This window comes from Caretta caretta, chromosome 4 (assembly GCF_965140235.1).
Source record: "Caretta caretta isolate rCarCar2 chromosome 4, rCarCar1.hap1, whole genome shotgun sequence".
In the NCBI taxonomy this organism is placed as follows: domain Eukaryota; kingdom Metazoa; phylum Chordata; order Testudines; family Cheloniidae; genus Caretta; species Caretta caretta.
The window spans coordinates 27,743,528-27,763,502 of NC_134209.1; the positions used below are offsets into that span (position 1 = coordinate 27,743,528).

General features: G+C 41.3%; 1 protein-coding gene across 5 annotated transcripts in view; it reads right to left on the minus strand.

Annotated features, from left to right (window-relative positions):
- LIN54 (lin-54 DREAM MuvB core complex component) overlaps positions 1-19,975 on the minus strand; it is a 65,421-nt gene that overhangs the window by 17,230 nt on the left and 28,216 nt on the right. For 3 of the 5 annotated variants that reach the window (XM_048847843.2, XM_048847841.2, XM_048847842.2), the window contains exons 2-5: positions 18,894-19,624; positions 11,134-11,254; positions 6,434-6,579; positions 6,154-6,309 (exon numbers count right to left, since the gene is read on the minus strand). In XM_048847843.2, coding sequence (XP_048703800.2) covers positions 6,154-6,309; positions 6,434-6,579; positions 11,134-11,254; positions 18,894-19,583 — 1,113 coding nt within the window. In that variant the 5' untranslated portion in view covers positions 19,584-19,624. Of the gene's footprint in view, positions 1-6,153; positions 6,310-6,433; positions 6,580-11,133; positions 11,255-18,893; positions 19,625-19,727; positions 19,905-19,975 lie in introns of those variants that run through there. The other 2 variants (XM_075127470.1, XM_075127471.1) reach the window with 2 other exon arrangements.

Here is a 19,975-nt window from a genome sequence, read left to right on the forward strand (position 1 = left end):
CAATCTCCTCCAAAGCGCTGCCAACTTTTACTATGACTATGATCGATCTATCAGGGATCAATTTATCACGTCTTGTCTAGACACAATAAATCGATCCCCAAATCGACACCTGTACTCCACCTCGGCAGAAGGAGTAAATGGAGTCAACAGGGGAGTCGCCACGGTCGACTCGCCGCCGTGAAGATGGCCAGGTAAGTGGAACTAAGATACTTCGACTAAGTTGCGTATCTTAGTTCGAACCCACCCACCCTCCCCCAGTGTAGCACAGGCCTAAGTCTAGCTGGTGACACTTTATGCACCCTAGTCCCTAAACCTCCTGAAAGAGCATTTCTCTGCAATATCCAGCCCGTCACTGGATGCTCACAGAAATTACCAAGTAGCTCACCGGAGAATTCACGCTTTAGTATTACAACACTGAGAAGAACTTACAAGTAAAACCAAGAATAAAGTTTATTGACAAAGAACAGAGAATTAAGTGATATTAAGCAAAGCTAATAGAAACAGATGTGGTTACAAATAAAACAAAAAATATAACATGCTTCTACAAGAAGAGAACTTAACTTTAGTAAGTTAATCTTACCGAAAACAGTCTCTCACCTAAAACTTTTCCTGGAGTGCTTGCTAGTATTCAGTTATACCAGGAGCCAGATTTTCAAGAGTCACCTACACCCTACAAGAGGTTTCCTCAGAATAAGGATAAACATAATGTCTTTTGCCACTCTTCTTACAAGCCAGTTCACCTTTGAAATGTATCCTTTGAAGCATAACTCCTGACAAAGTCTCTCTCCCACACTGTTTGTTCTTTGGGGTGTAGATGTCAAGCTGTCTATGTTGATCTTCAGTTAATTTGCTTTTCCTATTGCCTCAGTATGCAAATATAATCCCCACTGTCTTTGGCTAAACCTGCTTAATTTACATCAGAGACAGGGGGAGATAAATATCTTCCCCTCCTGGCTGGAATAAAACCCGTTTTTTTCTTTGGTTACAGACTTAACTTAAAGCATAATATCAGGAAATATCCATAATTTCTCCTATAGTGTTAATACATACATTTCACTTCTAATACATTGGTCATGAATATCATTGTTTTCATATGATACCTTACATAACATTCTTTATAGATAAATGCCATGACAGTAAATGCTTTAGGTGCAGTGTGTTTTCAGGTCTGATAGGAGTTGCTGTTACATGACAATGAACCCTTTGCCAATTGACGGTAAGAGCCCCTCACTGTCTCAAGTGTATTCAGCACATAAGCTTACATATAAGGTGGAAAGCTCGTCTCCCTCACTAACAGAAGCTGGTCCAATAAAAGATATTATGTGATCCACCTTGAATCTCTTATATCCTGGGACCCACACAGCTACAACAACACTGCGTGCAGCATGTTTCTGGACCGTTACAAGACACCTTGGAAAGGGATGATAGGTAGATGGCTGAATAAAGTGTGATTTCACGTCATGTTAATTGCAACAAAATTAACAAACCTATTACTGTTGTGAAAGGAATCTGAGTAAGGATGAGAGACTTGCCATGCTTATACCTGTTTCCATCACCTCACACTGACTCAGACATTCCAAGCTTCAAAGGGACACACAGACAGAGCGACAATCTTGGAATTTTATTGTACGGATACCTCATTCACAGAAAGTCATTAGAGTTCAACTGTCACTCCAAAATAACATTCAATGTAGTTAATGATATGATCTTTAATAAAGTCAAGCCATTTTGTTTCCATAAGCACACAACTGCAGAAGATCCATACTCTGAGGTCAGGCAATTAGAACATATGGCCATACACTAGTCCTTTTTAATAAGCAGCCCATAAACTTTGCTAGGCTGAAATACAGTGAGGGATTGCTCATGTGGGATGATCCTAAGCAGACAATTTTCTGCAAGTCAGCAACCAAGTTTACCGCTAAATGAATAACGTAACTGAGCAGAGGTGGAAGTCATCAGGTTCAGCATATATTGCCGTTTCGTATTTTAGCAACACAGACTTATTGGCAAATTTAAATACCAACAAGAAAAGGCTATTTTCAGAGTAAAGAGAAGCAAAAATGAAGACTCAGTTCTTACATACAAGGAGACCCCTTTAGAAATCTAACTGTGCTGCTTCGCTTAATGTGAAACCCATTTATTTTGCTTTAGAGCTAAACAAAAATGTTCCATTACGTGCCTAGAAGTCACATTTTTACATTGCACAGATGCATGGCTATTTTCAGAAGGGGCTGGTTTTCCTGCAATAAGAAGGTTTTTTCCGGCGATAAAAGACTAAGTTAATATTTTGACTCCTGATGAGACCCGAAGGAAGTTCCTTTCCTAGAAAGAGCCAGCATAACATCCAATATACCTAATATCACACTTCATAAGTTTTGCTGGGAATTGTGACCCACCAGACAATGCCAGAACATGCACCCTGTGGCAAAACCACAACAATCCCTCCAACATAAAAAAGCCCACGCCTACACTATACAATCAACATATAGTGTGAAACAAAGTCTTTGGAGGACAGTCTATAAACGGATGTCTTAGTCTGACACAAAAACCACAGTCCTTCCTGAAGAGAATATAGAAAAAGCACCAACGAGTCCTTGAAGAGAAAGATTTGAGCCCTTAGCTCATGCTTCAGTAACAGCTTTATTAGGCATGGTATTTGGAAGAAGCATGTAACCATAGCTATTTGTGAATATTTTGGTTCATCTTGGGCAAAGCAATCATTGCCACACTAGGTTTTCCTCTGATGAACTGTGCTATTGGAATATATAGCCACTAGGCTGCGCTGAAGAGGCTGTCTTTCTTAACCTGTTTGCAGTGTTGTTGTGGCCGTGTTGGTCCCAGAATATTAGAGAGACTAGATGGGTGAGGGAATATCTTTTCCTGGACCAATTTCTCTTGACGAGAGAGACAAGCTTTCAAGCTACACAGAGTTCTTATTGGAAAAGGTACTCAGTGTGTCACAACTAAATACAAGGTGGAACAGTTTGTTTAGCATAAGTAATTAACAGGGGAGCATGGATCAGCATTCATGTTGTGCTCCAAGTCAGTACCTGGTCTGGGTCTGGGCAGCTAATGATCCAACCAGCAGACCAAATTCGGTGATGAATCCTGGTCATGTGCCAGAGGAGGCACATTGCACATACTCTAAGAAGAAGTAGTTAACATATTTTAAGGGAGCATTCAAAGTGAAGTGGCCAGTTAACACCTCTGCAGTCACAGGATGGAAAAGCAGGGGTCAGTGGCTTACAGATTTACAATGATTTGTAACCCCCTAAACCACCTTTTTTGTCCTATGACTGCAGAGATGTTTATGGGCCACTTCACCTTGAATGACCTCTTAGAATGTAAAAAGAAAAGGAGTACTTGTGGCACCTTAGAGACTAACCAATTTATTTGAGCATGAGCTTTCGTGAGCTACAGCTCACTTCATCCTGATAAATGTGATGAAGTGAGCTGTAGCTCACGAAAGCTCATGCTCAAATAAATTGATTAGTCTCTAAGGTGCCACACGTACTCCTTTTCTTTTTGCAAATACAGACTAACACGGCTGTTACTCTGAAACCTCTTAGAATGTGTTAATGACTTAAACAATTTGTTTCATCTTGTATTTAGCTGTGACAGTCTAAGTACCTTGCCCAGACCTGAAGAAGAGTTTGTGTAGCTCAAAAGCTTGTCTCTCTCACCAACAGAACCTGGTCCAATAAAAGACATTCTCACCCACCTTGTCTTTCTTAACCTGGTCAGACACACTGGCCACTCTTGGTAGTGAGATAACCTTGAGACAGAACTGGTTCACCAAAAGAAACAATTTTTTTTAAGCTGAGCTAGAATGTTTATTGGGGTTGTGTTGTCCCATCTTCCTGTTTATCTTCAGCACTGCATGGTGCTTCGTACTATAAGGATAATTATGGAGTGTCTGAGATGAAATTTAAAAGAGAAAAAATGAAAGGAAGAGGAAACCACCTAACAGAGGTGTTAGTGATGTCTTGTTATACCACACTACAAGCCAACAGCCAGCTCTAAAGATAGACAATTGAGCCACCCAGTGTTCGTTCCAGACGTCCAAAAGAATAAAGTCTCTATTATGCATCAGCAAAAACGACGAGGAGTCCTTGTGGCACCTTAGAGACGAATACATTTATTTGGGCATAAGCTTTTGTGGCCTAAAACCCACTTCTTCATTTGCTGATACAGACTAACATGGCTACCACTCGGAAACCTATTATGCATCAGAAGCTTGTATTATCTCTAGCTTTTGGAGCAATCAGACAAAGAGATGCTGTTTGGAAATCCCTTATTACCATATATAGTACAACAGACTATCATCTGGCAAATGTATAGCAGTTTGGGGAGATACTCGATTCTTTTCTACAGCATACTCTGCAAGCACAAACTGTGGACAGCTTTCTCCATTTTCAGCTCTGATTCCTTTTGTGAGTGAAATATTTGTTCATCCTAAAAAGGGCATGGGACTGGATGCTGGATGAAGCAAAAAAGATTAAGAGTTTGATTTCACTAGATGTTAGATTCCAGTTCTGGTTTTAAATCAGCTTTTGCACTAGTTTCATGAGTGCCTTTGAGATCAAGGCTCCATGTCCATTGTTCCCAGGTACTCGAGGATTACAATATGTGTGGAACATAATATGCCAAAACGAGAGACCTGCTGTATTTTGACCAAGTGTTCTCAGTGAAAACAGAGTAGCAGCCTTAACTCTTTCCTTACTTGTGTGTGTTTGTCCCTTATTACTTACACAAATTGATCAAGGTATTCTGCTGCTAAAATTCAATTTACTCAACCACAATCCAGGCTTCTTTCCAGTCCTTAATAAAATAAGATGCAAACCAGATAATAACATCTGCCTAATAAAGCTCAAGTAGCACAAAGATGAGAGTAACAAATATCTACAGAGATAAATAAGTGAGTTTTGGCAGAAGTGCTGTGTACTGAAGCTACAGGCTCCTGCAATACACAGCCTAAAACTTGGTATGAGTTTTAATCCTCACTATAGGCCCAATTCTGCAGACTCTTTGGGCGCAGAACTCCCATTGATTTCTACAGGAGTTCATGTGTGAAGCAGCTGTACAATCAGGACTTGTAGTGGGGCAACTTGATAGTGTGTTAATACCAAGTAAAATAAAAGAAAAATTAAACAGAGAAGATACGCAATAGGCACTGAATCAGTTTGCAAAGTTATGAGGGAAAACCTCCATTCCCCAAACGGATCAAACGGGCTCACTCTGCATCTTCTTCAGCTGATTTTCAGCTGATTCTGAACACATTACTCCTTTTCCACTCACAACAAAATGTGGAAGAAGTGTCGGGTTTTCAAAAACAGCCTTTGCTAACACATTGTATTCAACAGCCTGAAAATCCTGAGTTCACTGTCACTGGTTTGGCCTGCTCCAAGACTTCTGTACTTGTGGAAGACACCACAGTTTGAAAGAAGAAACAATTCTGTATAAAGAAATGGAACAGCCTTACAGATTAGGGCTTGATTTGTGGAAAGCAGAGTGCCCACCATCTCCCAGGAGGTTTGCAAAACCCCTGAGATTCAAGCCCTACATTCTGAACTCTTCCTTAAACCCAAGCATCTAGTGAAGGTGCCACGTAAGTGCCTCCAAACAGAAAATGATTTGCAGCACCTCCTAGTAACTGCCGTTCTTACTTTTATTTAGCCATATTTCAGTTTCTATCATTCTGATGAGACAAAATAATGCCACATTTGTGCAGTTCTAAGAGGCAGGAAAATAGCCTAAAGCAAATGTAATGCAGTCAAACCAAAAAGAGAGAGATGCTTTCTACAGCTAATCAGTAAAACAAGTTTAAAGTCCTATTTACATATTTATAGATTTAGCTTCTGTTCTTCTCTTATTTAAAAAGCAGCTGATGGACCATTCAATTCCCCAGCTTTGATAAGTCACTGTCTAACTGCCTGGCTTCCCTCTGCATGCTTAGTGATCTCAGATTTAATAGCATTCATTTTGGCTCTTGGGTAGTAAGACTGCTCGCTCCACAGGTGATGCTTCTGGTGTCTGGCAGTCCCCATAAACAAGAACACCCTGTGACAGCTGAGTGCTCTCAGACAGAGAGTGGAAATTGCAGCTGACTCATGGAAGATAAAACTGTACAGTACAAGGAAAGCCAATATATACCTGAGCAGTCGTATGGTTGACTATGGCCTTGCCAGGGGAAGAGGGTGCTGACTGCTGCACTGTGAGGATCTGCTGTCCTAAAGCTACATTCAGAGGAACACCCACCGTCTTCTGAGGGGAGTTCGGAGGCTGCGAGGCCACCGACACCACTGTCAACTGCCGAGCAAAATGAAGAAGCTGATTAAATTCATTCTGCAGTAAACAATTGCACACTACCAGAGCTTCTTCAGTGCACTGCATACATACACAACACACTTACGCAAAAGGCAAGGTGTTTTACCTTATTAGGGGACTTCAGCGGGGAGATAGCTATTTTATTAGGTGTCTGTTGCGTTGTAGAACTTAAAGAAGGCCCAATAACTCCACTCTCAGAGATGGTTATGGTCTTCGGTGGCGTTCCCGGAGTAGTCTGTGAAAGAACCCTACCTGTAAACAAGAGACACAAGGTCACCCTAATTACTTGCATGTTTGTTTGTGACAGCCTCACAAGCAAAAGGTTTCTTTCCATATCATGGATGCTAACAGAATGCCAATGCACCTTGACACCACCTCAAAGGGAAAGTTACCTTGATATCATTGGAGCGACACTATATTATTTAGACCATGTTTAACAGGGAGTGACACCAATATTATTTAGATTATGTTTAATGGGCAAGGAAATAGTCAGAGGAAAACCACCTTAAAAGCAAGCACATTGCTTTTGGGAGTTTTCCAAATAAACCTCATGTCTAAATATACCTTGAAAAGTTAAATTTACATTGACATCTTCAATATGTTTCACTGATGATTCCTTACTCCCAGAGCTGAGTTTTAGCTCAATCTTCTCTGCACTACTCTGACATCATGGTGCCCTACACAAAAAGCTAGTTCTGGCAAGAGACTTACTATCACCCTGCCCCAGCCTTCTTGATAAATGCCTGCTGCGCAAACACCCAGAGACTTTCCCATTTTTCAGGAAGACCAGCATACTCAGAAGATGCTTCTGCGTATTCAGTACAACCCACTGAAAGATTAAAAAGCCAATCAGCAAAAATGAGCTATTTTAGGACGGTGAGGGGAGGTTTTGTTAGTTTATCTGTAGACATTAGTTGTAAGTTTGTTCCTTCAGGATTTGTTTCTTGTATTTTATGTATCACTGAGCAATGTAAATGTGCTATCCCCAGATCAAAGTGCAACCTGAATAAACATCTGCTCCTAGATGACAGGCAATGGTAACAAGCTTAAACAAGTGGCACCAAAATCTCATTGCTATTTCTATTAGAAAACATGGAGGGTCATAAACCCTTTCACATACAGCTTGATGCTGGCAAGTGCACTGCTGATTTAGCCCCGCTGCCCTATCAACAGGACACAAAGGATGCAACAGAGCAGAAGTGGTGGAAAGCAGGAGGTGACGCTCATATGGGACTGACTTTATATTGGTAAGAAATATTTTGTAAAATAGGGATACAAGTATCCAACCTCATTGTTAATTCTAGTGGGATTTTTTTCATTTGCATTCACTTTAGGAGGGATATAATTAATGAGTTTAGGTCCCAAAACTGGCAGCCTGCATGAGGTCATAATCCATTTTTCTTAGATTGCTTTTAGAAAAAAAGAAAATCCAAAGTTAATAGGCCTGTTTTGACAGCTCCACAGAAAAAGTATGAGCTCCTCTGCAGGCTCTACAGCAGGACTGTGATCAAGGTCTCCCAAAGGGAGGCACCAGACTAGCTCAGGGGGTGCATAAGAACTGTGGGAGGGTGGGAAAAAAACCGCACCACTCTAGATCTACACACACCTCTGTGCTTGTGATAGCTGGCTCCTTAAAAGCCTTCTCACCCTGCTCCTGCAGCAGCCCCTGGGAACAGGTCATGTGTAAGAGGAGCAGCTCACGAGCCCAACCTTCTCTTCTCCTAGCAGGCAGCCCAGGCTGACACAGCGACCACTGGGGGCCCACACTGAGTAGCTTAGGGCTACTGTGGCCCAATCTCACTTCCAATGAAGTCAATGGAAACACACCCATTAATTTCAATAGGAGTTAGATCCAGCCCGGGGGCAGTGGTGTGAAATTGGTGACAGACAGAACAAAAACTGAAATAAAACAAAATAAATAAAATGGAAATAAAAAGGCGAAACGGTGGCAATTGGAGTCAGAATGCAGAGCAAGAAACGATGACACTGGGAAAATTGGTGGGACACCAGTCCACCAGCCTATTGCAAATGGATGCTCCAACGGGAATGGGAACTACTGAGATCAACTGCTCCCCTGTGCTCACATCTTCCATGTACAATAGCATCAAATATTTAAAAAGCCAAGTTACTTTCCCCTGCATTTTTGGTCAAGATGAAAGTATTTGCTCTACAGGCAAGGGACAAAGACAAGAGAAAGAATTAAACAGTAAGATGACAGACACGTCAACAGAGTTCCACAACCCCCTTGAAACAACATTATCCTAGTGAAAAATCCCCTCCCCCAGGAGGATATACACAAGACTAAAAAATGATATAAGTTTAGTAAAAATGTACAATAAAAAAATACAACTTCATTGTTACTAATAGCCCTTAAAGAAACATGATGTTCTTACAAACATGATATAAAAACCTCACCTTCAATACTTGTCAATGTTTCCAGTTTGTTTTTCTGAAGACAGCCGCTTTCCCCTTCTCTGTCTATCCCCTGAGCACCACTCTTGTTTTTCCTTCCTTCCTTCCTAATTGGAAGGCTCACTGTTTACATTTACTTAAAACTTTAGGAAGCTAAAAGCTAGAAGTTGTAAGATCCTCCCAGTCAGCTTAAAAAATATCAGCAAGCACACGTGCCACACCCTCTCTGTGAGTGAAGGCCAAAGACTCTCTCAGCTGGCAAAGCTTGGTGAACACATCTTTAAAAACACTTTTCCCCTTTTCAGAGCAGGAGTTCCACCTATCAGTGATGCTTTTCTTGCATGGACTGGGAGAAAGAAGTCCTGATTCTAGCACATTGGTTTAAAAGAAAAATGAAGTTGAAATACAAATCTTTTCAAAAAAACTAAATTAATTGTCAATTTTGTGTTTCTGTTCCAATACTGCAGTGGAAACAGACTTAGCAGAAATTATAAAATGGCATGTTCTTACATGTAAATTTCTTGCTATGGTCCTGGTCTTAGCTAATTTCCACTCTTTCATATATTATTAGTGAAAATTTAATATGGTTTTGTGCAAGGGTTTTTATTTTGGGGGGGGGGGGGGCTGTTAAGTTGTATAAATACAATTAATAAACTTCCCATCTAGAAGTTTAAGACCAAATTTTCAGAGAGCGGCGAAAGGAAAGCAGAAGCTACTTTCTTTCAGAAAAACATGGAAACCAGGAAAAGACAGAAATACTACTTAAACTGAAAATCAGGTGCAGGAGTAAGGAACAGAAAGCAAAGCCAGATAAGAAAAGGGTTGTAATTCATATCACATGCAGCTTATATGGATAAAAAGTTAAAAGGAACCTTGCAGAGATAGTTGTGTCTTTTCATGGGCCACTCAAGGCCTCAATCCTGCAAAGATTTATGCATAAAGTTCAGTATGTCATCAGACTTCACAGGACTGGGGCCTACGTGGCTCTCTCAGAAGTTGAAGAACCACCTATTTCCAAGCTCTACAGACTCCTTATCTTTCATATTTGTTTTAAGAGATAATTTACAGCATCTCCTAGATCTTATTTTTATATTTATGTTGGCAATACTCAACACTGAATGTATACATTGTCTCAGTGGTTCTCAAGCTTTTTTCATTTGCAGGACCCTAGAAGATTTCAAATGGCTTTGCGGACCCCTTTGGAAATCTACTGTCTGTATTATATATAGCTGAATTCTGTTCAGTCAGTTTTCAGACTAAGTCTTTCACGGACCCCTTAGATGTGGTCTGCAGACCACAGGCTGAGAACCACTGGTCTAGAAGAGCTGAAAGTACAAAATGGAGAGGGCAAAACCAAGCTGATTATTTCCCAAAGTAGAAAATCATTTCTCATCATGTTTGTTTATATTTATAGACATTTCTATGAAAGTAAGCACCTATACATGGACACACCATGCAATTTCATTAAAGGGGCACTGTAAGCTTTAAAGTCACATTTCTGTCCGAAAATATTGTCTGCAACAAGTAATATTTACAATTACAATAAATGGAAAAGATTAGAGGAAAAAATAATTTACTTTCTTTTTTCAGTTCATTCACTTTACACATTTGCTAGCACTTTCTGCATACTGAATCTGTCAGTCCATTCTGTCTGTGAGGACTTTTTCCACAGAGCATCAGGGAAAAGAAAAGCATCTTAAGAAAAAACAGAAGGTGAACTTATACAAACATAAAAACTGGCAGGGGTACTCCAGGACAGGTGCAAAGACTTTAAGCTATTTTTTAAACTCTAAGACTTCAAGTTGATTGTGTCCCTGCAACTGCTACACAGCATAGGATTTAAAAATAAGGAAGTGTGACCCAACATACCTGCTGATGAACTACATCAGTATACATTTATTGACCTAATTCATTCCCACTGTCTCAGAGACCTCATTCCAGGCTTTAGCCAAAAAAGCCAACCAATGTTATTAATAAGATGCAATTTCCTTCTTACACACGATTGTGTGTTTAACATAATTTCAAAATACTTAAGAGTCTTGGATAGCTTTTTTTGAATTGCATAAAAATAAATACTGTATTATCGATATCTGATCTGTTTAGTTTTTATTAGCAATTTTAAAGCTTATTAGCATGCAGATACTTTCACAGCTAGCAATCTGAATGACTGAGGTCTGATATAAAAAACAAAAACGTGCAGTTGTGGTATACCATCTTAAGCAGCTACATATTAGCTATAAGTTCTTTTAAACTTGTAAATTCTGAAATTCGATGCACTTCACGTAGCATCAAAAGCTACAGTAAATGAACAGCACGATTTGTATTCAGTATTGCCATTTCATTCCACAGCCCTTGAAAAACAGTACAGCAAAACAAGTCATAAAGAAGTACAACCTGCAATGACTGGCGACACTTGAGTTGTCTGTCCTGTAACCGCTTTGCTATTAATTGGTTTTGCAAAGATCAGCTTGGTGATTACTGGACCAGAAGTTGGTGTTCGGGTCTTCTTAGCAATCTGAAAGAGGGACATAGAGAGAGAGAGAAAAGAATTTTAAAATAACCTCATACTGTTGGGATTTGAAATACAATTTTGCAAGGTTCCTAATAAAGGGGAGGGGACAACACTTATATAGTTGAGCAGAAGTGATTCATCCATAATATTCTGCTGTTGTTTCCCTCCCATTCCAACCCCAATTTTTCCCTAGGGAGAGAATTAGGTTGTCATTAGTGCCATTTGGTCAGCCAGAGAAGTAAACAAAGGTGCAGCATAGCAAAACTATTTCTTTTCCAGATAGAGTAAATCTCTTCCAAAATATGTCTGGTCATAAAAGACCCTCGGGCAGAAGTCCTAAAATTGCTTCCACGCTCACCCAGAGTTTTATTTAAGAAGTTGAAGCATATTTGCGGATACAGAAGTGAGATTTTTAAAAAGTTATAACATTTCAAACAAGGTATTTATTCCTAGTCTGAGTCACTGAAGGAAACTGTGTTTTGGAAGTGATGGTCCATGTATCCCAACCTGGCAGCACACTTCTATGGCACAGCTGGTGATAGAGAAACCATGTTCAGCATCTGTTGTAAGAAAATGCTATCAATCCCTGGGAACTTTTGACACTTACTTTTAAATAGCTGCAAATTTCTGGACACAGAAACAAAGGGTACTTTTTTCTTGCAGCGAACCTTCCATACCTGTGAAGACTGATTCAAGTCTTTGAAAATATGGCTTGATAAGAGACAGGTAATTTTAGTTGGTTGAGGGAGCTCAGGTCCAACCTAAGATTTATAAACAAGCCTTTCATCTCCCCATCCAATTTATGGAAATCAAAACCTGACCTCCTCAATAGAGCACTAGGTTGTGTTAGTGATCAAATCTGATACCGGTATCCAGCGGGCAAAGAGTTGTGGGTTACTGATTTAGAATTAAGGTATCTTTTTCCAGTAACTAGGATATATTTTAATTTGTTGGCCACAAAAGCTCCCTGCAGCTGTCTGTTACCAGTCAGCAGGTATAAATTGAGGCCCACGGCCTCAGTATGCTAGATATGGAAGTAGGGATGGCTCTACCTTTAGTTTCTGGGCATTGTGTGGGGGCAAGGGTCAGAAGGGCCTATACTCTAAATGAATAGAAGGGGAATTGTGGGGGGGATATGAGGACCCTTTGGAGGAAGAATGGGCTGGTTGCTGGTCCCCAAATACCAACAGGCAGATTGGGTGATAGTGGGAGAGCAGACCACATCTCTGTCCAGTTGTCCCTTAAGTTACAAGGTCATGGTCTAGTTCCTCCTTAGCCTCCCGCCACCGCCCCCCTCCTCCATTTCTGCCAGTGGGATAAAAGAAGCCTACAATCTCACCTTGGGATGAGAAAACATACAAACAGGATGTTCAAAGCCCCTTGGATCTTTCAGCCCACCCCCAAATAGTCATGCAGTGGAAAGAGGCAATGAAGCTGGAGTGTGTCAGTGGTGAAACACCTTGCGGTAAGAATGCCATTTCCATCTTTAAGAATATCCCCTCCTAATTATGTGTTTTTGGAAGTGAGCCAACTTGACTGGAGAAAAATTTTGGCTCACCTACTGTGGCACTCTGACCAAAAGTCAGCCCTGACAATGACCAGTGTGGTAGATTAGAAGTTTATTTTTCCCACTCAGCACCACCAGATTTACACCAGTGTAATTCCAATGACTTGAACAGAGTTGTCACGCCATAAAACTGACAGCAAAGTAGAGAATCAGGCCCTAAACTTGGGATCAAAACCATAATTACATTTCACTCTAGAGTAACCTATGGAGAATAAAATCTGTGAACAATGCAAGAATTTGGATTTGTAACTTATGATTTTATATAGCCACAGTAAAGAGGCTGTTCAGAGGAAGTTATTGCCAAGTGGGCTAGTTTCTGTGATCTCCTATAGAAAACCCTAGTTATATTAATCACTGACTAAAAGCATTCATGATGTTTTGTTTTTAAGAAATGCTGCAGTTTTAAAATTGATCTGCCATCAGCACACCATCAGCTCAGAGACCTTCAAACAAGAACTGGCAGTTGGGTCATTTCAGATCACAGCAGTGTACTCTGTGATACGAGTTATACAGCCAGCACCACTGGAGGAGTCAGGGCTCACATCTAGTGATGGCTGTGGGAGGCATTAGGCCTGTAACTGCCTGGAGGATCATCCTAGCACGTTGGCTGCCGTCCTTTTCAAGGCATTAAGTGTTACCGTCTTAACGATGAAACCTCCCTAGTAAAACAAACCATGCCTCTGTCCTCCCTCAGCTGTACTCAGCCAACAGCAGCAAACATAAGATGGATTTAAAATCAGACACAGCTAGAAAACAGATCTAATTTAACAGAAACCATGCACTCCTCTGCACTGCAGTGCAAATTATTCCAGAGAGAAAAGCTCTACCTTATACAGTCTGTGAATCAAGTCCAGCTGTGGCCTGGAGATTTAGTCTCCTCATATACTGTACATACTACTCTATGCCTCGGCACTGATTTTCTCTTCAGTTTCAGAAAGTACAGAACCAAAAGATCAAAATATCTTTTAAAAATGTGGAAAGAAAATATAATAGAGTATGCGTCTAAAGCCTTAAAATGGGGCAAAATTTACTATTAGCCCAAATGAAAGTTTGTTAGAACATAAGGAGACAGAAATTAGAAAACAGAAGTTTGAGAGAAAAAAATATTATTCGTACATTATATTTAATTGTTTGGAAAGAGCAGATCTCATCTACATTGCAGCGTATAATTGTGTAGCATGTAGGTTTAATGAAAGTTAAGAGTTAGCTCTAATAATAGATACTACCATGATGGGCAGATGTTTAAAATCCAAAAATACATTTGTTTTAAAGAGATATTTTTCAGTAAAATTGCTTGAACAATTTAAAAAAGTATCATAAATGCACACACACCTGTAACAATAAATATCCATCTACTAATAAACCCCCTGAAATTGTCTCTGCCCTGTCAGAAATCAGTCTCACCTGCTCTGGACTATTACTGTAATTCAGTCACTGTTACTCTCTGAAGCGACAAGTGATGTCAAAAAGTCAAGCTAGTTCAGCATACAATCCACATCTAGCAGGAACACCTTTGTTTGAGATGACATTCGTTATTACTAATGAATAGCGATTAACCTTGTTTTAAAGCCCTGCCATATATCAGGCTGCTGCTCACGTGAAATATTTTAGGAACACTCAAACTAGAGTTTTGGTTGTTGTTGTTTTTTGCGAAGTAGGAGGTTACAAGCCTGGGTGATGAGGAGATCAGGTCAGGAGATCAGGAGAGGGGGGAACAGGAGGGGATAACTGCTGCAGAAACAGATTGCAACTAATTCTATTTACTTGTGTCTAACAAGAATGTCAATTTTACTCAGCAGCTGCCCAGAGCTCCCAGGTTCTGCAGCTCTAGAGCAGCCCTGCCATGCGGACTTCCCCGGACCAGGAATGAAAGAGCTTCCAGACTCCTGGGACAGTGGGCATCCCAAATACCCAGCTGGCCCAGCAGTCTGGAAGTCCTGGGGTCCCCAGTCTGGGGCAGCCGCGTGGGGGGCTGCCCTGGAGCTGCAGATCCTGGAACTCGGGAGCCCATCCCAGAGCTTCCATACTCCCTGAGGCGGAGCTGGGAATTGAACCCTGGTCAGAGCTGAGGCTTCCAGGGCCTCCAGCTCCACAGCAGGCAGGGAACCAGGCAGGTTTCTGATAGAACCCTGCCTCTGATTCATCTAAGGTTAATCAAACCCAACTTGCTTTCGCAAGAAATTTCAAGTTTGATGAACTAGTATTTTCCGGTGAAGTTTCTGACCAGCCCTACTAGTTTCTTTGAATTGGAGTGTGAAGAATCTTCCCCGCAAGCAGCTCTCCCCGAAGGAAATGTAATGTGGCAATTTCACAAGAGAAATGCACACAGCCCTCCGCTCCTGAGAGAATACAAACAGGCTGCTTTGCAAGTGTCTTTATTTATAGTAAAGGTAAAATTCTGCCCTGGGATGTGCACTCACAGCTCAGTGGGAACAGCATGCATGTATCTAAAGGCAGATTTTGCCCTTATCTGTTAGATTAGAATATGCTTATACAAGAATATGCTCGATGATTCTGACCTATACATGCAAATACAACTAACCTATACACAGTATTCTCTCAGATCAAATCTGGAGGCGTCAGAAAGCAAAGGTGAAGAGAGGTACCACAGCCATTTTTCAGGAAAGATGATTGAGCTTGAAGAAACAGGTTCAGGGAGCAGGGTTTGGAACAGGGACGGGGAGGAGAGAATGGTGGTTTTTAATTTGAAGAGCAGATACCCTTGAGGTAGCCAAAATAGCCCTGGCACAGGAGCCTGAAATTTCTATTGCAATCGATTGGCTCTGCCAGTTATCATAGCAAGACAAATTCATTTTGGCTAACTTAGCAATTGGAGTGGAGATCGGTCTGGGCATAAGATTAGAAAGAGGCATAAGTAAGGCCAGATCTGCACTCAAAACTTTTGCTAGTATAGTAATGGGGGCTGGGGTGTGATTTTTTTATTATATTTTTATGCTGGCAAAAGCCCTGGTATAGATGCATTTATCAAAAGAGTCCTTTTGCTCGTACAGTTTATTTCAGCTAGAGAACTGGTATAAGTTAGATCATCAAAAGCTCTCTTTTGCCAGTGTAAGTTGCTTCTACACTAGGAAGATTTGCTGGTATAGCTATACCAGCAAACCTTTCCTCACATAGTCAAGGCCCAAGTTTATAAGGCATTTTACTCTCAGTAGTATTGCAGATTCAATATAGCACTAAGAGAGGGACCTGGATTCTATAGAATGTTTTATTAAATTCCAATTAGTTTTGCCTTTTCCAAAGTAATGGGATTGTACCAGTTACTTAAGGTCCAAACTGGAAGACAATGGGGCTGTACTGGTGTAACTGAAGGTCTAACACAGGGGTGGGCAAACTTTTTGGCCCAAGGGCCACATCAGGGTGCAAAACTGGAGGGCCGGGTAGGGAAGGCTGTACCTCCCCAAACAGCCTGGCCCCTACCCCCATCCGCTCCCTTCCACTTCCCGCCCCTGACTGCCCCCCCCTCTATCTACACCCCCGCCCCCTGACAGGCCCCCCAGGACCCCACCCCCTATCCAACCCCCCCTGCTCCCTGTCCCCAGATTGCCCCTACTCCCCCATCCACATCCCCTCCCCCTGACAGGCCCCCCAGGACTCCCACACCCTATCCAACCCCCCATGTTCCCCATCCCCTGACCCCCCCCCCAGAACTCTGCCCCACCCTGGTTCCTGTCCCCCGACTGCCCCCCGGAACTCCCTGCCCCTTATCCAACCCCCCCACTCCCCACCCCCTTGCCATGCTGCTCAGAGCAGCAGGAGCTCGCAGCCCCACCGCCCGGACGGAGCCAGCTGCATGTGCGGCTGTGTGGCTGCGGGGAACGGGGGACAGCAGGGGAGGGTCCGGGGGCTAGCCTCCCTGGCTGGGAGCTGAAGGGCCAGGCAGGACGGTCCCGTAGGCTGGATGTGGCCCGCGGAACGTAGTTTGCCCACCTCTGGTCTAACATGACCTGCAAAACTTTTAATACTGATGATGATGTATGCTAAGAACACAGTTAGATTCTCAGATCCTAGGCTAATTTTAATCAATTCACTTTTCAGAGTCAAACAGCATTTTAAATAAATAAATAAGATAAATTATGAGCTCTTCACAAAGCCTTCCATTGGAGGATCTCAAATGGTTTTACAAATCAATTAATTAAGCCTCACAAAATCCTTGAGGTAGGGGAGTAGCATCACCATTTAACACATGGGGGAACTGAGAAGTTAATCAGAGCCAGAAAGAGAACCTGGATCTCCTGACTCCCTCTGTCACCATTAATCTCCTAGATCAGGATTATCAAACTTTGTAAGTGTGGACAAGATCTTAATAGTGAGATTATCTTTCCCTCACAGAACACCTTCCCTCACATTCATGATCTTGTGGATCATGGATTTCTCTCCCATTTGCAATGACATAACATCCCTGTGATACCTACAGGAATTTCTTACAAGGAAAAAGCAGTATTAGGGAAGTGGTTTGTTGTCTTTGTTGCAATAAGTGCTTTGTTGTTTTTAAAACAGTTAGTCACACTGCTGACTCTTGGTCTGCATTTTTTTCTCCCCAATCCCATCCATTCCCCTCCTCTATATCCCTTGCTTTCCTGTGCTTCCTTGTTTGCCACCTGGTCCTCTTCTCCTCCAGAATGCTTCCCCTATCACTGGTTCGCCTTTGATACTACTATATAAACTTTTCTGAAGAACCAACTGAAAAAAAGACCCAGCATCACATGATCAGCCCTTTTCATTGAGAAACTGATACAGTAGACCACTTTACCCACACTAAGCAATAATCTACCCTTATGGATCTCTTACATATTAAACATGCCTGCAGATGGCATAGCTTTATGGGTGTGTGTGTTTTTTTAATCAAAAACATTAATTGTAGCTTTTGAAAAGCCAAATGCAAACAGTTTCATCTGTTTTATAAAAGAAACCAAAGGGGAAGAGCAAGTTTGTTTTGTAGAGCAGCGATTCTTAAAGCCTTGCAATCGGGCATAAATCAATTAATCAGGAAAACCTTCAGGATTCCTTAAGACAAGAAAATAGCGGAGGACAATCGGGAAGAATCACAGCCTTTCATGTCTCAGATGCCACGGGCAAGAGGAAAATCATAAATGCTACAACCTGAGAGTGCAACATAACTTATGCATTTTTTCCTTTAGCTTTTTTTTAAACTGCCAGCATCAGCCGTACAACTCAAGCCAAATGGCAGGAATTGATCCATTTTTAAATGTTCCTGTGCCGAGTCAGGAGTCACAGCCTCTTTTAAAGATATTCTGCCAACCTTAACATTAACAATGGAAGTAAAAAAGAAATCAGTAGGGAACAGTCAAACATTAAAAATCAACATTAGTCAGGAATTTGATCTTCAGCTTTGATGTGGCTACAAGCACTGAGCAATATGAGAAAAGACTGCACTGGAAAATAACACCGAGATTGTATGGTGCTTTAAAATACATAGTCTCAAATGTTCTGCATGCTATAGTTTGGGTTTGCTTCCTGTGAAATATCCATTTGGGAGTTTAGCGCTCTATTTTGTTTGCTTATGGCTCCATCATTTCACAAGCACAGCAAGTATTCTGATTTTTATATAGACTGTTAGTTTTATTCTCCCATCCCCAGCTAACATTTGTGGGAAGATCTTTTTTCCAGATTCAGCCTGGGTGTGCTTTAGAAATTTAAACAGCAATCAGGAAGAAAGAAAAGAAATAAACTTAATATCCATGCAGAGTTCACTCTTCCTAAAGGTATATGGGATTAACTGAATCACACTCAGTGAAGAATTCTCTCCACTGCAATAAATTCTGATGGCACAGACACATACTCTGCGATAAACCTTAATCTCCCAAAAGGTAGTTGGATGTAAAGAATTTATAATTTAAATACATTCAGCTATGACTGGATACACTAGAAGAAATATTCTATATATACTCACAGTGAATTCTGAGGGTTGCGTGTGCACACACATGCAAACACATTTCTATCAACAAAAACGAACCTTCCATATGGGAACAGTTTTCGTTTTAAAACAAAAAAGGTTTATTTTTAAAAAAGTTTCATTAATACAACCCCTTTTACCTGTACTGTTTTTAACTGCTGGGTCTGTAATACAGAAGACTGGGCTGCAGTATTGATCAGCTGACTTCCTGGCGTCAAAGAGGAGACTCCAACGACAGGCTTCATCTCTGGCCTGCCTCCAATAGTAACTACTTTGATCTGCTGGGCTGGTACCTTGGAGTCTCCTGCCTGAGCCTGAATTGTGGCCTTCTGAGTCTGGGGTAGCTGGTTGTGGGGTAGCGCTAAGACAATTGGCTGGCCAGACTTTCCCAAAGTTGTCACAATTAGCTTTTGCCCTTCTTGTTTAATAGTTTGATTGCCAAGTTTAAGATCAGTGGCCTTGTTCAGAATAATCTGATTGGCTGAGATCGTGACAGGAGTCTGAGCACCAAGTTTATGGAGGCCACTTTGCAAGGTAGGTTTCACTGTTGCATTAGTGTCGGTTTTTGTAATTGTGGTATTCACTGTAACTGGGCTTGAGTGATTGCTGGGCACGGTAGCTGGTTCTGTGGTGGCTATGGTTGTAGTTGCAGAGTCACTGGCTGAGCTTATGTTCACTATTTCTTCCAGTTCTGTTTCCATAGGAATAGCCTCTCCCATAGGCGATGCCACAATAACAGCCTCAATGCTATCATCTTCCATCAGAGTTATGCCAGTGTCCATTATCTCCTCAGGGAGTAAGCTGTTCACCTCTGCTGATACCACCTCCATTGCAGATGTTCCGGCAGTAAGGCAACGACCCGGCACTGCAACTATATTAAAAAAAAAAAAGTAATAAAAGGTCAATTAGTAGGTCATAAATTATTAATCTCCATGACAACATACATTTCTGCAAAGCTTCAGGAATAGTATTACCATAGAGGAAAACATAAGTGCACAAATACTGGAGGTGGAGGAATTTTAGTGGAACTATATTTTCTTGTGAAATTTATCCTTGATTCTTTAATACATTTACTTGAATTTCCTTTTAATCCTAATTTAGATCAGACCTCCTCCAGCAGCATTGCAATACACCCACATCTCCTTGGGCCAGAGAAAGCCAGGGATTAAAATGTAAGAGTTCATGAATGGTTTTAGTGGTCACACATGCCAACATTCATTAC